The sequence below is a fragment of the Ostrinia furnacalis genome, unplaced genomic scaffold, assembly GCF_004193835.3.
Source record: "Ostrinia furnacalis isolate ACB-3 unplaced genomic scaffold, ASM419383v2 OfSCF2101, whole genome shotgun sequence".
NCBI classification, from domain to species: Eukaryota; Metazoa; Arthropoda; class Insecta; order Lepidoptera; family Crambidae; genus Ostrinia; species Ostrinia furnacalis.
In genome coordinates, this window is record NW_021132340.1 from 290,167 (window position 1) to 315,793 (window position 25,627).

Consider the following 25,627-nt stretch of genomic DNA (forward strand, 5'->3'; position numbering starts at 1 on the left):
CTGGCAACACTGGCATTAACACTTTGACCAATCATGGTCTATTTAACTCATATAAGACTGATACAAATCCTCCATTTCTCTCTGGTCAATTAGAGGGTCGTGTTCCTGCAGTGGAGACTATATGACCTGATTATGATGAAGCAGCAGAAAAGCAGGCAATGAAGACTTCTTGCACAACGGAACTGTTAGGTTACCGTCCCCCAGCAACGCCCTAGGCCGAGGTCCGAGCCCCACTATGAGGCGCCCTTAAGAGCGTTTACGCCGTTTGGCGCAAAAACAGTACTTTTTCATCTCGTTACAATAATTAACCAGTAATACTACAAATATGTTATAGGCATAAATAGTTAGGCAATTTTGTCGTCTAAATAGTTAATTGAGAAAATATTGCGATTAGTTTAGTATTTAAGAATTCTATCAAGATAAGTCCACACAGGTTTTGTAAATTTCCACTTTAGCGTCAGTTTACAAGCTGAAATTTTTATAAAAATACTGTGAAAACGATTTAAAACCTATAGCATAGATCCTTGGGCAAATAGTTATCTGAGAAAATTTTTAGATTTAAGCATTTTACAATAAGAAATCACAAATTAAAATTTGATGACATGATGCATGCAGTTCAGTCAGATTACGCAGCAAGTTAACTAATTTAATTTTCGCTATTCAATCACACACTCACAATAGCAACCGAAATCGCTCGAATTGATCTGCCCCCTAGACAAGTGGCAAAATCTGACATTCTATTCGGACAGATTCGATTTTCGAAAAATGTGACTAGTCTAGTCTACTAATAGACCCACTGATCGCATTCGAAGGCGTGCGGCGCTAAACTCGTCACGACATTAAACGAGACAATGGGCCAACTATCCGGCCGCCGGATATCCGGCTATCCGGCCTAGCAGCTGACAGAGCGGCCAAACAACTATCCGTTTCATCTCTACTTATAATCATAATTATAGGAATTGCTGCAATAACCAGTGTTGCCCGAAGGTTACTTTTGAACTGCATTGGTTACTTTTAGGTTACACTAATGAAAAGGTTACTTTTAGGTGATTTTTCAGAAATTGTAGAATTAACTTTTACAGGTTATTCAGTAAAAAATATTAATAGTGACAATTTAAAAATTATGTCATACACTGCATTTAAACATAAATTTGATTTATTATTTGTNTTCGCGTAAACGCTCTTAAGCTCGTTGCTTTTTTGAGGTTGAGAGCCATCTGCGCTCACCTATTGCCTGATGAAGCCGAGAAAGCCGCTCACAGCTATCAGCACAGTCAGTCCAAAAAAAAGCACAACGAAACGAATTTAATATTACTAAGTTAAAAACATCTATTATGAAGAGCGATTGTCCCTGGCACCACGTGGTAGCTTACGAAACATGTCTCTAGCAGTCACACTCACACAGTTATTGTTTTATGTCTCTCACGATTTTACTCGCGAAAGCGGCTGATACATTTTTATGATTATTGTTTCATATACCCACAGACATCTGTTTCCGCGGCGCAGGAGTTACATGACTGATGTTTACCTAATGGGCGAAAGTTGTATTGTCATTTAATTACGGTCTATTTATTGGTTATCAGTTTATTTACTTGTAGAAGTTTCTTCCCATTTAATGTTTAAATTAGTCATGTTTTATAATATAACCTAAGCTACATACAGCACAGTGAATCGCGATAAAACATACCTAAATTCCTATTTATAAAGTGCATTTTGGTTGTTGTCATCTCTTATTTGTCAATATTTCTCATTGTTTATCCTCTAAACGCTGTTTGTTTACTGTATTTGTAATTTTATTAGTATTGAAATACCTATATCTATGTATTTATAGAATAGCAGAATAGGTATAATAGTTCAGTTTTGGTTGAGAGGTTTGTTGACGACATTCTAAATTACCTACTCGCATAATTCATTATGTGATGTAATGTAATAACCTTAATAAATAAATTAAAATCGACGACCTCGAATTGCATTCATCAGAGTCAAAGCATAATTTCGCCGAAGACGCAGCAAAAAGCTCGCTTTAACATCACGAGTGCAACGACCCCTGTTTACAATACCTAACCAGATAATAACCTAATACCGGTTGCCTGTAATCTGCTAATGCTATTTACCGGTACACTGGCTCGGAAACGGTGCGACCGGTTGGTTATTGGAATATTCTCACGCATTACGTTTCTCACCTCGTTTGCACCAAGCGATTTGTAATCGAGAATATCGAAAACATTTCAGAGTTTCTTCAACGGTCGGTTTGCTCGTTCATGCAAATGTATTCTAATAGATTGTTCTAATTAGATTCTGCATACTGGATTGATGTATTCAAATTAAAAACAGATTCCGTTAGTTTATCATCGATGTCGCGGGTATTACCCGGACAGTACTACAGTGCAGTAATTTCATTGAAGTAAATTCCAAAGCATATTATGACAGATATAAAACCTTATTTTGCACAATGATTTAAGAAGAAAAAAACATAAACCTGCGTAACTTCTATCTGAGTTAATTTCATGTAATATCATATGTATGAAACAGTAAATGCTTAACCTAAGTTAAGTAAGCTTCCTAAGAAGCACTGCCAGTTATTTGAGCACCGTGGAAATAGTGTATAGTAGTAGGTAGGTATAAGGTAAATCAAGGAAAAAGGAAAGGAAAATGTTAGCATTACAATTCCGGGAAAAGGGTGATATCAAATATGGGAAAATTGTCAGTTCAATGATACGTAACCCTACACTATTCAATTTACGCTTTCTTTTACGGATAAAAATATTTTTTATAGAGACAGGAACCGACCAGACGTAAAGTTAGTCATTATTGTGTTAAAGGCACGTCCTGTGATCAAAGGATTCACCCATGCTGTGTGTGACGTCATGCACATCAGACTCTACATTTTGATGCAAAATCAGTCTTATTACAAGTACATAAGATGCCGCAGTGTTTAGCGTGTTGTGCAGTCGACAGCACGTCACTGAGTAAATCGTTTCTGCATCTATTTTAATAATAATGTAAAACCTAATTTAACGGTGATTGCTTGTACCTAGAATATGACTAGAAATCTTGAAGGGAGGGTTAAAAAAAATGAGTTCTCTTGAGAACTTAATACTTATTACATATAACATTAAATTTTTACTTCTGTTCCAAATGGGAAGGAAAAGAAAGAGAACTGTAATAAATAAACTTTTAGAATGCCAGAATCAGAAATAATAATGTAACAACAACAAAACAAGGAGTAAAGAACTATTTATACGTGGTTTTTATACAATTACCTTATCGAGGCAATGTCAATGAGTTTGCTTAGCTTTTAGTCAAATAGTATTTTTATCGGACATGAATAATTTAGGTTTAGATATGATACGAGGAGAGTAGGTTTTTGCGTATTTGCAACAATTTGACAAGGGTATAAATTGATGTAGATACTGCGATTTATTTTAATTAAAAGCAATACATTTCTATTTTTATTTATTTCATGCACAAGTCGTTTCATTTGGATTAGTTTCGCTGTTAAGATTCCTGCTTAAAAGAAAAAATAATAATTGATTAATAATATAAGATTTCATTTGATTCGTTTAGTTTTATAAAAACATCTCAGATAAATTTTTTATAAAATAACGGCTTGTAGATTTGTTGGAATCATAATTATTCACTATTAAAATGCATCAGCATGTAGCTTGAAGTTAATTGAAATGAAAATATTAAACAGGGCAGATGTTTGAAGACGTCAGCAAAACATTTCCCGTCGACCAAAAATAAGTAAAACGAACGAAGGATCGGTGTCGCGTTACGACACAAAATATCGCATGTTCTTACCACAGACTGAGTCATAGTGATGCATGTGCGTAATTCCTTCTTTTTCCTTGTAATTCCATTAAAATACAGAGTCACTCATTCTTTAAACTTTCTATGGCTACCTGGATGACATGGCATACCCTTTAGTACTGTGTAGCTGTTAGTTTGTGAGATCGATTCCTGTCTTTGCAGATGGTATGAGCATAAACTATCTATATTATGGTATGTGTATTTTCGTGATTATAGAGTGGGCTTTTTAGTAGGTGTGGAGTCATTGTTGCAAAAATGTAAAGTATACAAAATAATTTTTATATTCTGTGCATACGAGTATACGTAAATAGTAAATGAAGTAAAGCTCGTACAAGATACATAAAATAACTAAATATACACTATGTACAATTTACTGCAGTATTTCGATAAAACCCGGAAAATTCCCGGTTTGCATCGTCTATCAATGTTTGTTACGGACAGCTGTTGGAATCAGTGTAGTGTTTTGTTTTACCTATCAGTGGTTTTCAGAATCGTTAGATTCCCGCGTGGGTTAGACTTCGTAGTAAACATTTGGGAAACTATTCATCTCATTGATGGAAGGAATTGATTGATTATTTTTTTTTAAACTTCCTATAAGTGTAATAAATAAATGAATGAAATATCAAAGTTTACTAAACAAATATGGTGGTACTACCCGTTTGCGCTAAGTTTGTCGATCCGTGAAATCCGCGTTCCCTCCCCCAACCGCGATTAAACGCAATTACACATTAATTGCGTATTCTTAGTCTTATTTTACGCAAATACACAATTTTTATCAATAATAATAAATAAAAAAATATTATAAATATAGTTTGTTAAAGTTATAGACGCTTTCCTTCGAATGACGTCATATCGCCAGCGGCAAACTTAGCGCGAACGGATAGTAGAGTTCCTGTTAAATTGCTTTTGCCATCAAAACAAAAACAAATTGCTATAAACTGCTACCATCTATTAAAAGCAAAAAGGTGGAACATGCATTTTCCTTATGGATGCCATTGCAATTTGTTGGCTACCACAGTCTTAATTGAAATAGGTAACCTACGTATTTATGAATGAAATAACCTACCTACATTGTAAAATTCACTGACATATGCGGTCATGCAGTAGAGGTACACTGCAGTGCACTGAAACAACATTCATTTTATTTATTTATTTATGTAAATCTAATTTGAAATTAACGTGGAAGAGCGAGGTAGGTACTACCAACAGAAGAATCTAACGATTACTTTCTGGAAGGCCCCGACAATTTTATTGTACAAGATTTACTGATATAAACCATTTTTATTTTTTTTATTTCTTACATTCAATATTATTTTTAATAACATTTCTGACTATAGAACAGTTAAAATTAAGTCATCAAGTGAGTCATTGTCCGAATCATCGACGCGCCCACAAGTTTGTTTGCACATGTGACTGTTATCGTGTTTGTTTTTTGATCAAACGTCCTGGCCCTATTATAGTGATAATTTGTAATATCTACAGGTGCTTTATTTGAAGAGTTAATTATTTATTTACCACTGTGATTTAATTATAAAACTATTTAAACTGACCAAAATCAACACCTGGTAAAGATACGTGAGCTAATTTAATTGTAAAGATTTTCACATCTTTAAAAAGTTGCAGTAGACAGTTTACAAAAGCATGCTTTATTCAGCATTCCATTCACATACCATCATCTCGTAAGCACTGCCTTAATTTGGCTCATTAAAGAGGTTTACTCAGACTACAAACTGGTTGACGACATGGACTCTACATTAGCAAAAAATCTGCATTCCGAAGCGAACTCAAATTTGGAAACAAGGATATAATGAGTGATGATAATAAACTCACATTAAATGAAGCCTAGGCACACACCACCGATTTTCAGTTGGCCGATAGTTAGGCCCGATTCTAATTTGTATGGAGAATCGGGCGATACCAAATCGGTGTAATCTGCGCACTTTCATACATCTCCGTACTGATTAACAGCCCGACTCAACTATTGGTCATTGGATTGTCATTATGTATTTTATTTTATTGATTAGGACAACCAACAAGACAGCACGCATACAAGAAAATTAATTTTTATAACTTTTTATTGTGTATAAAATAGCATCTATTACCACAGATTAAGTTACTAATGAGATTACTCAATTACAATTAAATAAGATGCCTCAGTGCGTAGCTTGACATCTCTACATCATTCTTTTTTAAACAAATCAACTCGGCACTCAAGGCTTATCCAGCGTCGAGTGTGTTAATGATGATGAAACTACAAAAAATAACTTCTTATTTCCACACATAACATTTTTTGCAATCCAATGTGATTAATGATTGCACTTACACCCGATAAGTCATTCGCTCGTCCTCGTTTTGTTTTCTTCGGAGTTCAATAACCTTTAAGACCGGTTAATTTTGTAATTAAAAGTAAAATTCCACAGAACTCATTTAAATAAAACGTAAGCTCGTACCTTGATTGTTTATTTGAACAACTCTAATGAGCATTGTTCCATATTGTTGTTTTGATGATATGGATATTTGGTTTAATTCTACACTCTTAAAATTTTGAAAAGTATGGTAAAAAAAAGTATGTTAACCTCTAGACCGCGCAGATATTATCGTCAAAAAAGATTTCATCCACTCCTCTTTCACTATTTTGCTTCGAAACTTAAAAAAAGAAAAAAGCAGTTCTATTTTTAAATTGTCCAACAAGCGACTAGATATTGCACCGCTCTGTGCATATGGTGTCAGCTTCAGGGCGCATTTTCTTTTTACTTTTTTTCCTGCCTGCGGCATCCGGCCCGCCACGCACATCCAGATAAAAGGATTTAAATATAGAACAGGGAAAACGGTAAACCGCAGAGCGCTATAATCGCTGCAGAGGACCATCGTAAACAAATGTATGGAAGGATGCGTGACGACGGTAGACGATTGTGTGTATTTTATCTTCGTCATACATGAAATAAACGTTATTTCAAAACAATATCCCATCGTCTTTTATTTAAAACAAACTTTTTACGTTACTTTTTCCTGTTTTGTATTACTTTTGTTTTATTTTTGCTTTTTATTTATGTTTCTTTATTTTTTTCTTTACAGAAGCTGTTCGGCTAGTGCGCGTTGTTAGTCTTCGTGTTGTTTTAAGTTTCCTCCATGGTTTCCTGTAAGTTTTATTTTATTTTTCTTATTATTTAACATTTTGTTATTATTATTTTCTGTTTTGAAATTATGTTTTTTTATGTGCTAAGTTTTTTAAGGTATGACCTATTATTACTTCAAGTTCAGGATGTATTTATAGGTACTATTTAGACTTTGAGGTATTACAAAATACAGGTACTACACTTAAAGTAATGTTAAGAATCGCCATACACTCAAGGGTACAGTTTATTTTTGTAACGTCTACAGTCCCTGTCATATCCATTACGAGCACACGCGTAAGTAGGGCTTTGTAATTTAATTTTGATGTTGGATTCCGTATTTTACTTTACTTTCAGATTTTATTATAATTGAAGTAGGCACAGAGTAAGAAACTAAAGGCTTGGTTATTAGGTTGCATGTCATGGAAATTATCTTATAATATTTTTTCTGAGTAAATGGTACATCTGAGACTAATGAAAAATGAAAATCAATAAATATAAAATAACTGTGTAAAACTGTGGAATTTATATCGATTTCAATCTCAGATTCTTCCAACTGCTGCGGTACATCAAGGAAAACATTGAAACTTAAACACTACTAATAACATTAGTTTAGCAACATAAGTGTGAGATCTCAGATTTTACAAGCCATCTCAACCGAATACCCTTTTATTCAAAACGTAAAACGTTTCATAAAAGTCCAAATTCAAATCTTATTTGCATAAGTCCTGCTTCTTTGACCTCATGTGACCCTTGTTATTTTATTGCGCACACGTCGAATGTAACGAGTATAATCTGATCCCGCGAATTGACGCGGGACGATAGGCAAGCCCCGAAATGATGGATCGGGTGGCACCAGCTGCTGCGTAGTTCACTTGTTTTGATACGCGCTGGCTAATGGCACGTTAAGGGTTAAATCAACGCGTGGTTGTTCGTTGTTGTGGAGAAAATGCGATAAATGATGGGCTTTTGTATATTTTTTTTTTTTATGAAAATGTAAAGAGACTTTTTTGAGAACAGCATCCGTTTGCTCGGGGTGAACCCCTTTACTACCAAAATGACAAAAAGCAATTAAGCAGTTCCTTTCACAACGGGAAGATTCGCTAAGAAATCTTTTAGTAGAATAGAATAGAATAGAATAGAAAACTTTTTATTTGCAAGAAAGGTATACAAGCAGGTAAGACATAGATTAAAACAGAGAGAAATTAACAAGTGGACAATTAACTGCTTGTGCCCCTCCGACAAAAAGGCACCCGCTCAGCGTACATCAAGACCGTAATTATTTTAGTAATAAATACCACTTCGTTTGAACGACGAAACAGGATGTTTATTTGGAAGCATTCTACGTATTTTAAGGGAGCCTTTAACATGTCTTAATTAAAGTGGTAATGGAGGAGAGTTAATCAGAAAAACGCGATTATTTAAGATTCGTGTCGCCTCCACTCGGGTTTATAACCTCCTTTATTTAGGTTTGTGTTAGGGTTGCCATAATTATGTTGTTCCATTTCATAATTTTAATAATCAGTCAACTTTAGGCGTCGCAAGTTTTTGCATTACTTTGGATATTTTTTGGCATGACCATTAAATTATTTTTATTGAATTCTAGATAAGACCAAATGAAAAGGGAATAATATCTTAACAAACTAGGTGGAAGTATTTAGGTAGATGTATAGAAATAACTTTCATGTACGTAAAGGCTCACGTCACGCGATCTTCGTTGTAAGAATAGTTTAATATTCTAAAATTAAAACACTTCATGCAGTCAAATAATAAAAAATATACAGTTTAAATTGTCACTGGACTCCACCCTACCCATGACAAAGAACAGTGCAAACGGACACAGGAGTGGATTATTGTAGTTCCCTACAGATTGCCGCTGGGACCACGGATATAAAAAAAAAAAGTTTAAATTCCAAACATTTTATATCTTAATGTTTTCGCAGTCATGCATGAAGCGAGAGCGAGCAGACGCGTACCAATATCTTGAATAATATCTTCATTATTAAAATGTCTAATTATTTAGTAACAGAGAAATATACGTGTGATTCCGTGCCTTAAGGGGCACACTCTCAGAGCTACGACAAACGCCTATAACTGGCTGATTACATTTCTGTGTCAGGAGAGAGAGACTCTCTCTACTCAAAACCCAGGACGGGTTCAATTCATGGGTGGGAAAATACATAGATGCTATTTTGGTGCTGTACCATGTTATCAGACGTATTGTACATTTAATCTTTAAGTTGTTATTTATTTGATACTTGCATCAAGTAAATACTTTTCTTTCTTTCTAATGTAAAATGGAGTACCATGTCTGATACCAGGGTTGAACTGATGACATATTTAAAACTAAAAAAAAAACATGTAGTTTTTCACGTAATATCTATCTACATTTTTCGTCAGCCCTAGTGCACATCTTTCGCATATCAAGTGGGATGCTTCGGAAATTTTCCCCGTGTGTGCGGGTTCAACGGATTCATCGCATTGTCTTAATTAAAATTTAACTGTTATGTTTTACGTTAACGACACTAAACATTATAATACAAGCATTATACCTCATTGTAACGAGCTGCGGATTCTCTTACGATTTATAATTAATTTTATGGCCGTAGTAACTGAGAGCTGTACGGTTGGCTGCAGAGTTAATATCAAGTTCTAAACTCAGATTGTTTGTGGTAAAATGATCTTTATTTAGGTAGAATCAAGGTATACAATGTTTGAACGCGTTTGATGTTTAATTACTTCAAATATTGGTGGTTCTATCTATCACAGAAGGGGCTCTACGAAATGGATTATGAAGTTTCATCAAAAGCAAGAGTAACAAATATCCTACCATTCAAATATCCATCCTCATTTTTCACATGTAAAAATTATTTAGTAGGTTTCGGTCATACATTACAATCTTACTGACTTTCAAATCAGTGCGCATACCCATTCCCATATGTAGAGTTAGTACGTAAATCATATTGATAACTAAGCTTTAATCTCGACGAACAACGATGAAAGTCACAATCATAAATAAAGTTTTATGTTTCGCTGCCCTAATTCGGCCACATCTGTGTAAATTGCCAATCTGAAGCTCTTAGAAAACTAATAGCCAATATCATAACACGGTTACGCGCGTAACATTGTGGTCGCATCATGGATAGTAAACATCTGCAAGGTCCGTGTCAAGGGGAGAACGCAGCCTTGGCGCGCAAGGACTCGCGCTGTTTGGGAGCTGTTCTGCAATATTTCAAATCAAATCAAAAAGTTTTTTCCCAATTGTATTGACAAACTGTAGACAGGATGGTATGATATTAGTTACTATACTGTACAGTACACATAATTGGCATCTGCAGACATGTTACTCGTAAAGTACTCGTACATACAACTGAGACTTCATAACTTCGTCTTCATTCTGAACTTTTAGCTTTAAGCTCTATTGCTTTTGAAAGAAATGTTTTTCAAAAGCTTAGAGTCAAAATAAAAATCGTAGTTTGCGAAGGAAAAACTTTTCTTAAGGCTGACTTACACGTTAAGTTATTATGTAGATAGCAAAATTTTAACTTAATTTAAAGTGATCAAATTGCATGTAAACACAAGTTCAGACTTAACAAGTAACTTGTTACTAAATTCTGTGTTTACATGCAATTTAATCACTTAAAATTAAGTTAAAGTTACTTACAACTACTTATTACGTATTGACGTTTCTTTTTGACATTTGTCTTATAAGTTAATTAAAATTATTTTAAACAAACATTACACGTTTTGTTCTGCGTTCACGTTTCTTTTGCAGCGTAAGAAGTTTAGGAAAGCCTTATATCACCTTAACACATCCAACATAATGTTTCGTTCTTTCCTTCAAGGTGTTTGTTGTTGCAATGCAGCTCTATGCTGCAAAAGCTCAATGTGTTATGACATGTCAAGGCAAACCAGTGTTCCACATAAGCAACCTCGGGCCGAAGGATTTCTTCCGGGAGGCCATTCTCAAATAATTTCCCTTGGCGTTTCAAGTGGGAACTGGGTCTAACAATAAACATACATCAAAAATATATCCAAATCTATGTTTATTAGTAGTATGTTTAGTAGTGTTATATTTTTAATACTGCTGTTTGGTTAAATGCGAACTAATGGTTCGATTTAAAATAGTTCATTTATCGAGAAAGGCAAAAATATCTACGAAGCTACGACTCGGGGAAGGAGCGGGGCATAAATGAAAAATGTTGCGAAACGGGAAAATTATTCAAATAATATTCATGCGTACGAAGTCGCTGGCACAACTAGTAAAATTAAAAATGTCAGTTTCAAGAGAACTAAGGCTGAGTTGCACCATCTTACTTTAACTTTGACAAACGTCAAAAATCTGTCAAACTCCATACAAAAAGCACCAGTTAGTGTTATTGGTACGGTTAAAATAAGGTGGTGCAACTCAGCCTAAGTAGATAACATTTATCGAACTGTCAGAAATATAGAAAATGCATAATCTGTCTTAGTCCAGTCATTATAGTAAGTTCACCTCGGAATTCGAGATACCCAGCTGTAAGTCTGTAAATATGTGTATATTGGTTACACCCTAAAAGTTGTCTCAAAACCTACATATGGTAGGGTGTAAGCAACTATTAAATTTCAAGGTCAACTGTCACAAAAATCGGTTTTTTGCGCTTTTTTTTAAAAATATCTCATTTCCTGTGGGTTTTTTGCTATTTGTATTTATTATCAATATTGTAGAATACTAAATTCTAGTAGTAGTCTAGTAGTTTTTGTTTCTATAAGGAACATACAGACGGACAGAATTCTATACATGAAATATATTTTCAAAATAACTATCAGGGGGTGATTAGTGATCGATACTGATGCCAAAAATGCAATCAGTAAAATTTTTGTCTGTCTGTCTGTCCGTCTGTATGTTCCTTATAGAAACAAAAACTACTCGATGGATTTTAACGAAACTTGGTACAATTATTCTTCATACACCTGGGCAGGTTATAGTTTACTTAGGAATTCCCACGGGAACAGGAATTAGCGGGAAAATCCTTTTGTATGAAAAATCTAAACGCTTAACGGAAGTTAGACGCTTGAAATTTGGCATGTAGGTACCTTAGTAAACTCAAAGCTTAGTTACAACAAGGAATTCCCGAAATTCCCACAGGAATTAGCGGGAAAATCCTTTTGTATGAAAAATCTAAACCGCTTAAGTAGACCTGAAGTGATGCAGTGACCGCGCGCTCTCCGCCCTCTATCTCGAAAACGGTTCACCGTATAAAAAAAGTTTTTAAACAAAATTTGTAGAGAATTTAGTATTCTACAATATTGATAATAAATACAAATAGCAAAAAACCCATAGGAAATGAGATATTTCCAAAAAAAGCGCAAAAAACCGATTTTTGTGACCTTTGACCTTAAAATTTAATAGTTGCTTACACCCTACCATATGTAGGTTTTGAGACAACTTTTAGGGTGTCAATATACAAGTATTTACAGACTTACAGCTGGGTATCTCTAATTCCGAGATTCTTACCTAATTTAAGCTTAAATGACTGGACTACTCGTTAAGCTTCAATGAATCAGAAAGTGTAGTTAATTTGTTTTTGTTGTCAGCCTTTATTATTAACACATCACGCACTTTACGGTTTTTGTAGCGATGATGTTTTTACCGTTTTATAGACAGCTGGTGGTTACAAGCATACAGCATTAATTACTTTCGTCTTTTAAATACAAATTACCCATCTCATAGTTACGGTGATGTTTGTCGCGAGTGTAGCAAAGTTTAGTTCAAGCAAACAATAATGATACTATATCTGCGTGGTATCTATAGAAGTATCAATTACTATTAGTTATCTTAATCAATATTAAATACCAGTTGAAACCCAACTCTGCATTATAGGTGTAAACTTTGAGATGGTTGATATTAAGATAGTTAAAATACATTTACATAAAACTACGGAGAAATCATTTTTTGTCAAAGATTAAACTCGTAGCTTATCTGTCCAATTAAAAGAGTTTCCAAAAACTCTGGAAATAATTAACATTTGATGAGAGATCGTTTAACAAACTCCCTGAAAACTTTTTTGACCGAAATAGAATCGTAAAAGCTGACCTCATCAGCCCCAAGTCACCTGGATATGAGAGGGCTATTTTTAGCCTGTAGCAGTCGCGTGTTTCCGCAGAGCCTATGGCCCTTCGTTAGCGGAGAGCTCCGCTAACAAATACAGGGGGTATTTCATCCAGCAGATGTGCCACGCTGGGTAAATGTCAAGTGCCTCGTTAGGGCACGCAAAGTTGGGTGTAAAGGCTGTAAAGATTGTAGAGATTTGGATAATGATTTTGGGATGATACCTTAGATTTATTCTGTAGTCAAAGGCGCTGGAGGCTGGAGATGAATTTTAAGGGTGTTTGTTAAGATTTTGCGTAAAGATTTAATTTATTTGAACGATTTATGGGACATTAATTAAGGATTTTTTAATAAGCCCTCTTTGCTTATTTGTGAGAACTTTTGAAGTGACAAATGGCGTATTCTGAAAAAGTAAGAGTGAATTACAGACATAAACATATTTTTAGGTTCAGAAAATCATCTGTAAGTGCCATTATTTTTCTTTTACGTAACTTTGAGGCACGTGTTTCTTTAGCATTCCTATTACTGTCAGATAGTAAGAGAATTCACTTTCGGGATATATCAAGGGGCCCTATTACCGGCGCCTGAGCTCCCGGCGGAGCGACACGTGCCTCTGCCTATGGATCTCCTTCATCCGATTTTATTACTGACGTGACGGTTATAGGCGAGGGCCCCTTTTCACCTCTATTTCTATCATTTGTGAGATCAAATATTGGGTAGTTTTCTTGCCTTTTTTGCATGAGCTGCAGCTCTGGATATTATTCTGTCACTGAACGCTGTAGGAAGGTATATTCCGTGGACTAAAAATTTACTGTATGATATTAAACAACATTGTAGATTTCTAGCGAGCCCAAAGAACAGAAATTATTTTCATCTTATACGAGTTATACATCATTAAACGAAAACATAATTTAACATAGAATGTCAGAAGGATGTCAGTAATTAAAAATCGTGACGTGAACAAAATATTGCCTTTTTCTATATCTCCGGATATCCTCTATCAATCATAGTTCACAGTGTTTTGCTAATAAAGGATCGCCATTGCCATCTTTTATAGACAAGATAACGTTGTATGACTTAAAAGGCATGCCGGCGCTCGCCTTCGGAAAAGTACTTGCCCATATTTGTCGTCAGTCTACTGGTTCTTTTCGTCTGTTCGCAAGTCAAACAGTGTACGGTGTAAACATCAAGTCGAATCTGCTCGATTTACAGCTATTGGTTTGTGGCTATAAGTGCTTCTGAAAATTTAATAAAATGTAGAGCCAGACACCAAAAATGGTTTGTTTGGGAAGAAAGAAATAATGCTTTTATCGCGAGGTTTAGAAAAGTAATTGTAAACTTATTACGATTTGTGGAACATTTAGGTAGATTAACAATTTAGAAAATAAGACTATTTATTTATTTTCTTACACTTCAGGCAATGAATTTGACTTGACCAAGCAAACTCACTCTCTGCACAAAGGTCGTTTTGTTACCGATCTGGGACAGTACAGGAAATTGGTGACCGCAATCGGACATAGGCACGGGTTTCTTATTTATTGTTCAGTGCTCCATCTGCAAGCAATTAAATAGATTTGTTTTGAATCGTATCGTTTCCAATACGTATATTAGTTGTTTACATCGGACCGAAATAAGTGGGTCAAACGGAAGGGTCTACGAAAAATCAATTATTGACTTCTAACAGCCATCACATTAAAGCGATATCTCCATTTGCGAGAGAGCCTTACGCAAAATAAATATTCGTCTTCACGGTTATTTAATTTTCTTAGTAGATATTGTTTTTAAATGACATAAAACTGTCCAGACAGCACACGAAATTAAATAATTGGTGTCAGCGATGGCCATTAATATCGCAGTCAGATTTTGATTGTATTTCATCTTGAGTCAAGTCTTAAAATGGCTACAAAAAAGTTTGAGAGCCACTGCTAGAGAAACAAAGTCTAGTACGGCCACAGGGTAAATAGAAGTCGTAGTCGTCCACACACCTGCGCGCCTTTACGACTATTGTCGGTCTTTACGAGCGCCCGCTGACGGCCCGGCTTTCCGCTGAAGCCAATATTTTGGTTTGACATTGACATACAACAATAATGTCAGGACAGCACAAGGATTTAAGAAAATGGTATCAGCGAAGGCAATTTATGTTGCAGTCAGATTTTGATTCTGTCTTGAGTCAAGTCTTAAAATGGCTACAAAAAGTTTGAGAGCCACTGCTAGAGAAACAAAGTCTGGTACGGCCACAGAGTAAATAGAAGTCGTAGTCGTCCACACACCTGCGCGCCTTTACGACTATTGTCGGTCTTTACGAGCGCCCGCTGACGGCCCGGCTTTCCGCCGACCCAATATTTTGCTTTGACATACGGTTGCGAACCCAATGTCCTGTGATGATTCAAATACACTCGGCATCAAATAAATCGCACCTCCCGCAACAAGCACTTCTCAAACGTATGCATCCCCACTTCCCACCAACATTGGTAGCATTTGAAAGCCTAGTTCTAAACTTCATTTCATTAAAGGAAAGGTTTTTATCCCAAAAATGTGTTTTTAGTAGGATCCAGAGTCACTTCTTCAAAAATTTGGTAGTTACGCTTGAGCTAATATTTATGGCTATAAAACTTTTAAGTTGGGATTAATTGCTATCCATCTGTTAAAGAGGACACGTGTGATCATTATTTGGTTTTATAACCATAAAATTTGGTCTAATTGATCCCAGAGGTGAGCCCAAAGTGAGGTCTTTTTTCAAGTCACATTTGTAATATATGTTAATCATTTATTAAGAAGTTAAATGTGTTTTTCTTTAACGATATTTATTGGGCTTTCAAATAACACCAATATTGTTGGGGCACCATGATTGTGTCAGAAGAAAATCTTTAAAGTTCGCGTCGCGGAAGGTGCGGTTTATTTGATGTTGAGTGTAGTTTCTAGTTTCCACGTGTGCAGACTGCTTTAGATCTTGAGCGGACTTAGGGCGACTAACTACAGTTTGTCACGATTTCTATGAGCGTAATGGTAAGAGAAAGTAACTAAATCTTTTGATTGATAAGGTGAATAGTTTAATCTCTCTATTGCAATCATTTCTGTTGAGTAGATGACGTATAACTTAAATTAGTTTCTTTTTATACAGGTGACAGGCAAGTCGGGCTACAATTTTGTTTCAAACCATTTATAACGCCACAGACTTAGCTTGGATTTATATTAAGAAAAATATCTTCTGTTACATATTAAATAACAATTTTTCCTCAGACGACTTACTATACTTTGCTGATACTGTCCTATTTTTTATGACACCGAGCCCACCCCACATCGAATCGACGGGCAAAGTTTTGCTTTTTTCTCCACGAACTACAGCTTTTTGTTCCTTCAAACTTTCAGTCTACAAGCTTTGCAAGCGTAAGTTTAACGAATAAGAAATGTTATAGTAGTCTGACACGAAGGAACTTTGCAATTTCAATGCAATGCGACGCTTTAAATGAAGTTTGACGAGAAAATACTTTTACTTTTCTTCAGCAATGTTGATTTAGTAAAAGTTCAATTTATTCCCTGGCTTTGATTTGTCGAATGTCTGAAAATGTAGCTGAGAAATAGTGGAGAAATATTTTAATTTTATACATTCCGCAGTAAGTGCAAGTGTTTTCTATGTTCCTTTGGATCTTTTTTAAAAAGTAATTAAGTGAAAACCAGCTTGTTTTTTAGCTCTACAAGTGCATGAACGTCTGCACTAGTTGATTCCTTTAAGCTCGGCAGGGCTTCGAACGCTTAATTGTGATTGGTCTCAATTAAGCTACACGTTCAACTGCACCTTTTCTGAACTGAATTCCTCGTTCTACTGTTCCAAGTCTATTTTTATAACTTCCAAAAATCCGATAACGACCTGTAATAAATTAAAAGCAGCCCAGCGCGAGTTAGCGGTGGTCACCTTCGTGAAAAATGGTCCTTATGAGAAAAATAAAGCTGAATAATACGACATTACTAGTAACAACGCGGTTTTATTGCGCAATTCTTCAAGCGGCAATATTGTATGAATACGATGGTCGATGGTGTTACCATTTTCGATTTTGTCTCTGATATTGTAGTGTCTTCGAGCTTGTGCCAGGGGTTGGCAACAGTGTAATTGGAAGGAGAAGTCGTTAACAAAATGTTGACCTGTAAATTACTGTGGGAAAGTACACAGGTTGTACAAACTTTACCAGCTGTTCGAAGAATCCTTTATCCTCATCTCCAGTCTTAAAAATTCTTGTTAAATGTATATATTAAGGACTCAAAACGACTTCTAAATAAAACAATTGCCCATTAGTCATGCCAGGTAGAAAATTAAATAAGTAATACGACATTTCGTCATAGACTAGTCGATTTTAAAGCTATTTAAGAACGATTTATTTGATAATAATGCTTCTAGATCCTTGTTTAATGTTTTGTTACGACTCCACGGTTTTCCTTCGTCGTAGCTGTCAGTCTCCGAAGAGTCAGGGCGATGAAAGTACCGAATGTATTGACAGTGGTCGATATGTTGTTGATTATTTGATGAACTGCTAAAAATAAGGTACAGCTGTTATGTTACCAAGCCTTGATACCACTTAAAGTTTCCCACACTGTATTTCACTATTGATATTGTACCTTTAAGTTTTTATACTGCTACGGTATGTTGATTGGTGTTAGGATATTTATACTTAATTTCAGGGTTTGTTACCGAACATTTTGACGGTTTTTTATGAGTAATAACTTAGAAATCGTTTTGGTTACAGCGGCCTTTTGTGGGTTATTGAACATTTTCACAACTAATACCAAGATTTTCCACATGAAAAACGATGAGACGAACGTTCGATTTTCATATTTTTAAAAAAGTTTAAAGTACGGACCATAGTAGGTATGTAGTTCGTTTTAGTGGATTATCTAGAGACTTACGGTCTCTGATGTAAATTACTACCCGGCTTGAATACTGAAACCCCCAGGTTTTCCCCGTGCTTTCTTCCAGACAACGTGGTAAATCTATTCCATACTAAGTCTGGCACGCACGGGTCGATGGCGTGGCGTGCCGCACGCGACGGCGCTATTGCACGACGCGACACTAAGTTATACTTTATGTGCTTGTAGTAGATGCGATTTTACTTTAAAATGTGTAGTCCGATCCGCTGTACACTGTACAAGTAAATATGCAAAGATGGACCGAATTTTTTGTGCGGGCAGTCCTTTGGGACACTGATAAATAGTTTACATTTTTACGGGCAAATAAACGTTATGAGTATGTGGGTCACGTCGCATATTGATTTTATAACCTGGGTGCCTTTTGAAATTCGTGTAAACAGGTAAGGTAAAGGAAGCATGCTCTATGTCGTTAATTGTGTTTAGGTTACTGTGTGATTTACTAACCATAGTTTATAAGACCTTTGTTACTAACACTTTTATGGGCTATGCCTGAAATAAATACCTTTTATCTTTTTTATCTTTATCTATCTTACCTAGATCTCATCGTCACTTTCCATCAAGCTTGATAGAGGTCAAACAAGATTCCGTTTTACATAAAAAAGCTTCTAAAAGCTCACCGAGCTCACCTTATTTTTAAACTTGTCCACGTATTTTATTCACTACTGACTTTTGGATATACTATTATGGTTAGTGTTTGCATTTGCAAATATTATCTTCTCTTTTAATTCTTTAGTTGAAAATATCTGGTATTTACACAATACCACATGCCAAACATTTGGCAAACATGAAAAGGTCAGGTTCCGCTGACCTCCCTTCGTCACCCTCAAAGGCAAATGATTATTACCCATTATCATGAGGATTCGACATGCAATTTGTATGTTTTACAAAGAGGTCGGCGTGTAGTCGTTTATTTTACGAGAACACTCCTCTCATGTCCTTAATGCCAGATTTTTTCTGGGTCAGCTCAGAAATGGGGTATCATGTAATAAGGCATCGGGTTAACATGATATTGTGATGTAAAAGCCGATACGGCCAATAAAAATAGTAGGACGAGGTATCGCGAACGAAGTAATAAAGTTAAAGGCGTTTTTGGTTAATTGTTACATTTGTTGCGAACTGGGACGATGTCATGGTACTGAAAGCGTTTCAATAAGTTTCAATTTGACTTCAGTTAGCAAGTTAGAGTACATTTTGATGCACAGTTGCGGTGAAACGCTCTAGTTTCCCGTAAACGTAGCCACAACAAAGGAAAGTGCAAACAATAAGATCTGTTTCAACTAGATATAATGTTCGTTTAATATCAAAGTTTGTCAGTGATTGCATACTTAGTTAATTATTCACATTTATTATAAACTATATGCAGTTATTTTTTATGTTAATTTCACCTATTCCTTTAGACAAAGAAGATTGTGTCAGATGTTTTTACGCTTGCATTTTTATTTCGTAAATACTTCGCTACATATAGATAGGTTACATACTTGTACCTACTCATATATCACCAAAATTAATCGTTCAAGTATGTTACTTTGTATCTACCTGCCTAGCACGTTTTAAGGTATTTTATCCTTTATTTAAATTATTCATTCAAATATCCTTAATGTTATTTCTTTTACTTCTCTAATGCCACTTAAATTGCCAGTATTTTCTTTTGATTCCCTTAAATCTGCCTTCTACATCTTAAAAATGTTGTTTTTTAAAAGCTAAGTAGGTATTAGAGAACTCAGAAAGGTTGCCTTAATGTCAGGGGTTCCTATGTAGTAAATGATTCAAAGGAGTTTTGTCAGAATTACTTTTCTCCTTTGATCCTATTTTATTCAGAATAAAGGTAGGAGAGCCTGCCTGGAATACACAGATGGAGTTTAATCGAAATATTTTGTTTAGTGTAGGTACTTGTGGATTTCTGTGTAGAGGCACAAGTCGCCGGTTTTCTGAGAAGGACACATGTAATCCGTGCACATGGGAATCAAAATTTTCTGTGTAAAAAGGATTATTTATTTTTCTTGACAGAGCCAACTTTATTCTCTTAAGACTTTACACGCGAAAACTACATGTAGGGAAATAGCACTAGGTATTTTGTATTTTCCTTAAAAATATATTTGAACACAGTACGCGAAGTATTATGTCTTGGCAAATGGGTTAATATAGAGCGATCGGTCAGAGGAAAGGAATATCAAATTATTGCCAGTCCATCGGTCTTTTCTCTGCCCACAAATATTACATTATATCATCTGACCTACATTTTTATCCAGGCATGTGGAATCATAAGACTTTGCGACTGATCCGAAATGAAAAGGTTATGAGATTCGTTTCGATGTACAGTCACGGAATGAAAAGGTTCGTCAGTTTTCAAATTGATTCCTTCAACGAATCGCGAGCACATATTATCAAAAGGTAATATTACGAATTACCTTTTGAAACTATGTTACAGAATAATCTCGAGTTAGAGAAAATAATCTTTAACTGTTCGTCAGTAAAGTTCAAAATTATTCAGATCAAAGTTGTTTGACGATTTATCTTGTCAAGAAGATGTTTATGATTGATAAACTAAAACCTTCTTGTTGGTTCAACCTGCCATTATTATTTCTATTAAATAAAAATAAAACTACATTTTGTAACATTGCATGGGATAGAAAATTAAACAAGCAAAACCTTATTCGTTAGCAAACGTCATATTTATTTAAATGTTAGCAGCACTGTTTCTGGCACTGTTATGTTGGCAGGTTTGACTCTTACAGTACCTAGTGCAAGCGGAAACCGACACTAAGGTGACGAACCTTTTCATTCCGCGACTGTACTTAGCATGTATTTATACATTTACTAACACGCTACAATTTTTTTTTTCAAATCAAATGAAATAATTTTTTAGAAGGAAACAAAGCTTCTTACTGATTTTATTAATCTCGTATCGTGTACACAATATTAATCCCGTATCGTGTCATAATTTTTAAATTGTAAAACGTTACTTTAGTTAGTTAAGTGCCTTTGTCAGTTTGATTACGTGAACTCAAAAATAAATTGTGAAAAGTAAGGTTACCTTTGCAGACTGTACTAGTTCCAAGCTGGAATTGAATAGACCAGATATTTAAGTTAGACATCCGTGAAATGGATCGCATCGCTCGTACAATATTCCAAACCTGCGCCTGTAATGCCAGAGAAAATAAAACCCGGCCATTTTGTCAGACTCTAAATCTTTCTTTTGTTGTGGCTTGATGAGCACCGTTTGTGACGTTTTTATTTCACTGCCGCAGGAAATAATATTTTAGAAAAGCCGACTTGAAACAGAATTACAGTTTGGAAGATTTGGATTTGGCCTGAAAAAGCTGTGATAAAACCATTATCTTTTTTACCGGTGTTTTTATTGCTTCATTTGAAAAATAAGCGGTGGCCACCTTACTTTATAATAGGAACGGTATAATAATAATAAAGTTTATTTATTTCTCTTTCACAATATAGTCACTATAAAATACTGTTGTGAATACATCAAAATGCTTAATAACTATATTGTGAGAGACTGGTGTTCGTACTAGGTAAGACCTGTGTTACAGATTACCAGGCTCCCACCACCTCACCGCTAGTAGATAAAGAATAAATTAAGGAAGATTCAGACATATTATGTAAATCCAATTTTAGAGAAATTAGAAGAATCTAATAATTGAGCCTCTAGGTACTGCATGTCAGGTGCATTGTGTGTGTGTGTGTGTGTGTGTGTGTGTNCTACATCTAAACGATGTGTCCTTTGTGCAGTTAGATAATATGTTAAGAATACTAAAAACACCTCAGAAAAAGGTATAAGAATTTTGTATTCGTTTAGTAAACCGTTTGTTGTAAAGTTGAAGCAGTTTTTGAAATTTTTTTTCCTTAATACTCTTAGTTTCAGTTCCTATTTGTGTAGGTTTTTGCTGATTTTCCTCATATTTTTCATCATCTATTTTAGTAATAAGCAAAGATATGCCTGTACTTAATGAAAAATGGCTGAGACACTCATTAGTTTTCAAGTTAGATTGATTATTAATTGTTAGATGTCTACTTCATCACATTTACGTCTCCTTCGTAACGAAGAGTTTGATCTCGTCCCCTAATAAATATTATCTCTTAAACAATAAAAATGCGAGTGTCAACTCTTTTTGTAACTCATTTTATGTCTTGTAATACTTGGTTATTAGTGTGTAATACTACTTTTTCAATATAACTTTATAAAAGAGAAAAATAATTGATTTTTGTTAAGTTTTAAAGGTGTAAATGTGACGAAAGGGACAAACTGTTGATTTTTATGGAATTAATATAATATAATATAATATAAAGTTTATTTATTTCTCTTTCACAATATAGTCACTAGAAAATACTGTTGTGAATATATCAAAATGCTTAATAACTATATTGTGAGAGACTGGTGTCCGTACTAGGTAAGACCTGTGTTACAGATTACCAGGCTCCCACCACCTCACCGCTAGTAGATAAAGGATAAATTAAGGAAGATTCAGACATATTATGTAAATCCAATTTTAGAGAAATTAGAAGAATCTATAATTGAGCCTCTAGGTACTGCATGTCAGGTGCATTGTGTGTGTGTGTGTGTGTGTGTGTGTGTGTGTGTGTGTGTGTGTGTGTATGCAAGTGTATGTGTGTGTAAGTGATTGTGAGTATAAGTGTTTTCGAGTGTGTTGTTTTAAATAATAGTACGTGCGAAACGATGTATTTTAGTTTAAGGTATGTAGTAACTGTTCTGTATCAGTATATGTTAGGTCTAGTAGCCACGAATTTATTTTTCTTTTACATTCTATCGTATTCAGTGGGTAAATATTTAAAAATCGGTTAGCTGTATTGTATAAGTGGGGGCCAAGAAAGTGAAAAAATCTTTGGGTAAGCTTTAATTTAAATTTTGGTTTCGAGAAAATTTTATGTTTCCGGCGTTTGTTTTTGTTCAGCGTGGGGTCATATACTGATTGCGAGTGTTGTTTCAGTAGGGTTTGTTGGATAAAGATTTGACGGACTGTTATATGGTATCTTTTCAGAATTAACATAAATACACATTCTAGTCGGATGTTACTTAAAAACGACATAAAGCCTTACATACTCCTATGTAATGAGAGTTCATAAAGATTTAATTTCGAAAAGATACACAATTTTTTAAATTAAATTCCCAAATGACAATCTTTCTCGTATCGGTAGCGACATATCTGCTTATAACTTTAGTAAACTTTACCATCCTTCAGTAAAACCGAAACACAAGCAACTACACGTTTTAAATCCCTCTGTTCCCAATACATGTACGAAGTTTGGACTCTAAAAGCGGTGGTCTCAAGCATCAATTAACAAAAGATTGTCTTAATTGCCTCCCACCTGGCCGTTGCCCTCAGCCCTCCAGTTGTCACTCGTGGTGATATATCTGTGCTTTAATTGAAACTATTGTTCCAACGAAGGGTTTATCCAGACTGAAAGGAATTGGATGCTTCCTCGAGATAATGTTGTCGTTAACGCTGATTTGACATTGGGTTTGGTAACTATATGTAGTTTTGGGTTGGGTGACATGAATTGGATTAACTTGGAATCAAAGTAATGTGATTGGCCGCGGTCAATTGGACATCCAAAATATGGAATAGATAAATATGCTGAAGTAATTAAAGATGAAAGTAACAAAGTTGGAGTGTTTTTTAAATAACAAATATTAACAAATCGAAGTAGGTAACATTTTAGACGAAAATGGTAGACAGACATATCATAATCACCAACAACCAGTCACAAACTAAGCAAAGCATGCATTATTGCGACTTAATTTGAATGAATTAGTAAACAGAAAAGTTATAATCGATGACGATATGAAACACATTAAAGAAAAGCTTAGGGAAATAATCACCTTCAACATTAGTGGCGTAAGTGCAACCCCTATTACTTACTAAACTTTATGACGCAAGCTGTAATTATGCCGCAGCCTTCTAAATAAATGACCATTTTACAGTGTTGCCAACTTTTTGATGCCATAATCTGCTGTAAGAATTATGTACTCTTTACAAGAATACACTAAAACCCATTATATGATGACAATTGTTCAGTAAACAATATTGTACGCGTATTTACTTAGTCGGTATGTAAATATTAGTACCTACACACACTTTTGCTAACAAATGAAGCTTAATAGTTACGAAGACATTTAAGTAGGTATATGTACCTACTATGTTTTTATTCGAATAATAAACAACATAGTACATATATTTTTCAAAAATCGGTATAAGTTCATCACAATACAATTCTTTACCACTGACTGATCTAAGCTGAATCACACTGAAACAAAATGTGAATAGAAAAAAAAAACTACCAATTTTAGTAGTGTCTACCTTGGCAACACTGCCATTTAGTCGCGTGGTAAGTTAGCGCCGCAGCAGTAACTGGCGGGTAAATCTTGATGACTCACGTACTGCAACGCTTCACTAACTATAGGTTTAGGTCGGCTATGACGCCGTACGTAGGCCAAATTGATGGAGGTGACTCGCAACATTTTTGTGTTTACCTGCGAGTTCACACACATCAATTTAGTCTTTTGAGTGTGTGAACTCGCAGGCTGAGTAATTTGACTTTGGCCAAAGATTCGGACAGACATTATTTCTGATGTTCGGGATAGCCGTAAACGATGATGATAGATACTCCCCGAGGTACCAAATCAATAATCAAAACTATCAAATTACGAATGAATACGATTTAGTTTATTCGTAAAGAGTTGTGAGTTGTATGTGATTTTGAATCAAAGGTCAAAGTTGTGATGTGAAAACTGTAGTTAAGTTTTATCACCTCAAATAGTAGGTAGGTAGGTCAATAGTAGTAGGTAGGTAGGTACTCATTCGAATTTTACTATCAATCTCGATGTTTATTATTCGCAAGTTCAGCAAGGTTATTAACCGCATTTGCCATTTACGCATAATTGATTCACACTTGGCCTCAGTTTAATGAAACTTGCTGAAAAAGCCGCAACAAAAGGCTCCACCCGGCGGGTGCATCATTAAAAGTGGGGGTGTAAAGGTGAATATAAAAAGGGCTCGTTACGGGTCGGATAGTGGAGTTATTAGGGACTGGGCGGCCCCAGGGAACAATTTCCTGGCGCGAAGGCCGGCTAACTGAACTCACTGGTCGTTACACTGTATATTAACTCGCCGAGGAAAAATTTAACGCGAAACACTCGCACTTGGGAAAGTTACGGCACTTTTACAGCCCGCGCTTTAAAGTGATGGCCTCGTTAATCTTTTGTTTGTGGTTATAATTAAAAGATTTTAGTTGAGTTGTAAGGGTCAAATGAGGTAATGTAATTACAACACGATTTTATGTGCTTCATCTTAAGAAATAGGATTCCATAATAAAGTAGCTTAATTTGACTTCAACAGAAGAAGATACCCCAAAAATAGTTGAAGTTTTCTTCGTATTTTACCTAGTTGCTCTATTATAGCAAGGAATCAGGGCAACAAAAGTTCGTGTATCGACTAGATTAACAGTACTTGCGAGGAAAACGGTGTTTCTAAGTTTGTTACTCGAACACCACCACGACCCCCTCCTTCTGGAAAGTTCTCGGGCTCGTCAATATCTTCGGATTTATTTTAGGCGGCGACAACTCGCGTTTGCGTGAAAAATGTGAAAACTCGGATTAACCGTTTTCGTTTCATTTTTGGAACCGCGTCTTAAAGCCAGATTTGTCATACCATTTCAC

At 35.2% G+C, this 25,627-nt stretch overlaps 1 protein-coding gene across 1 annotated transcript in view; it reads left to right on the plus strand.

Annotated features, from left to right (window-relative positions):
* Positions 1-25,627, plus strand: part of sigmar (Tumor necrosis factor alpha-induced protein 8-like protein sigmar) — a 57,538-nt gene that overhangs the window by 15,802 nt on the left and 16,109 nt on the right. The window contains exon 2 of the mRNA XM_028307107.1: positions 6,889-6,952. Within this exon, the coding sequence (XP_028162908.1) occupies positions 6,943-6,952 (10 nt within the window). The 5' untranslated portion in view covers positions 6,889-6,942. The remainder of the gene's footprint in view (positions 1-6,888; positions 6,953-25,627) is intronic.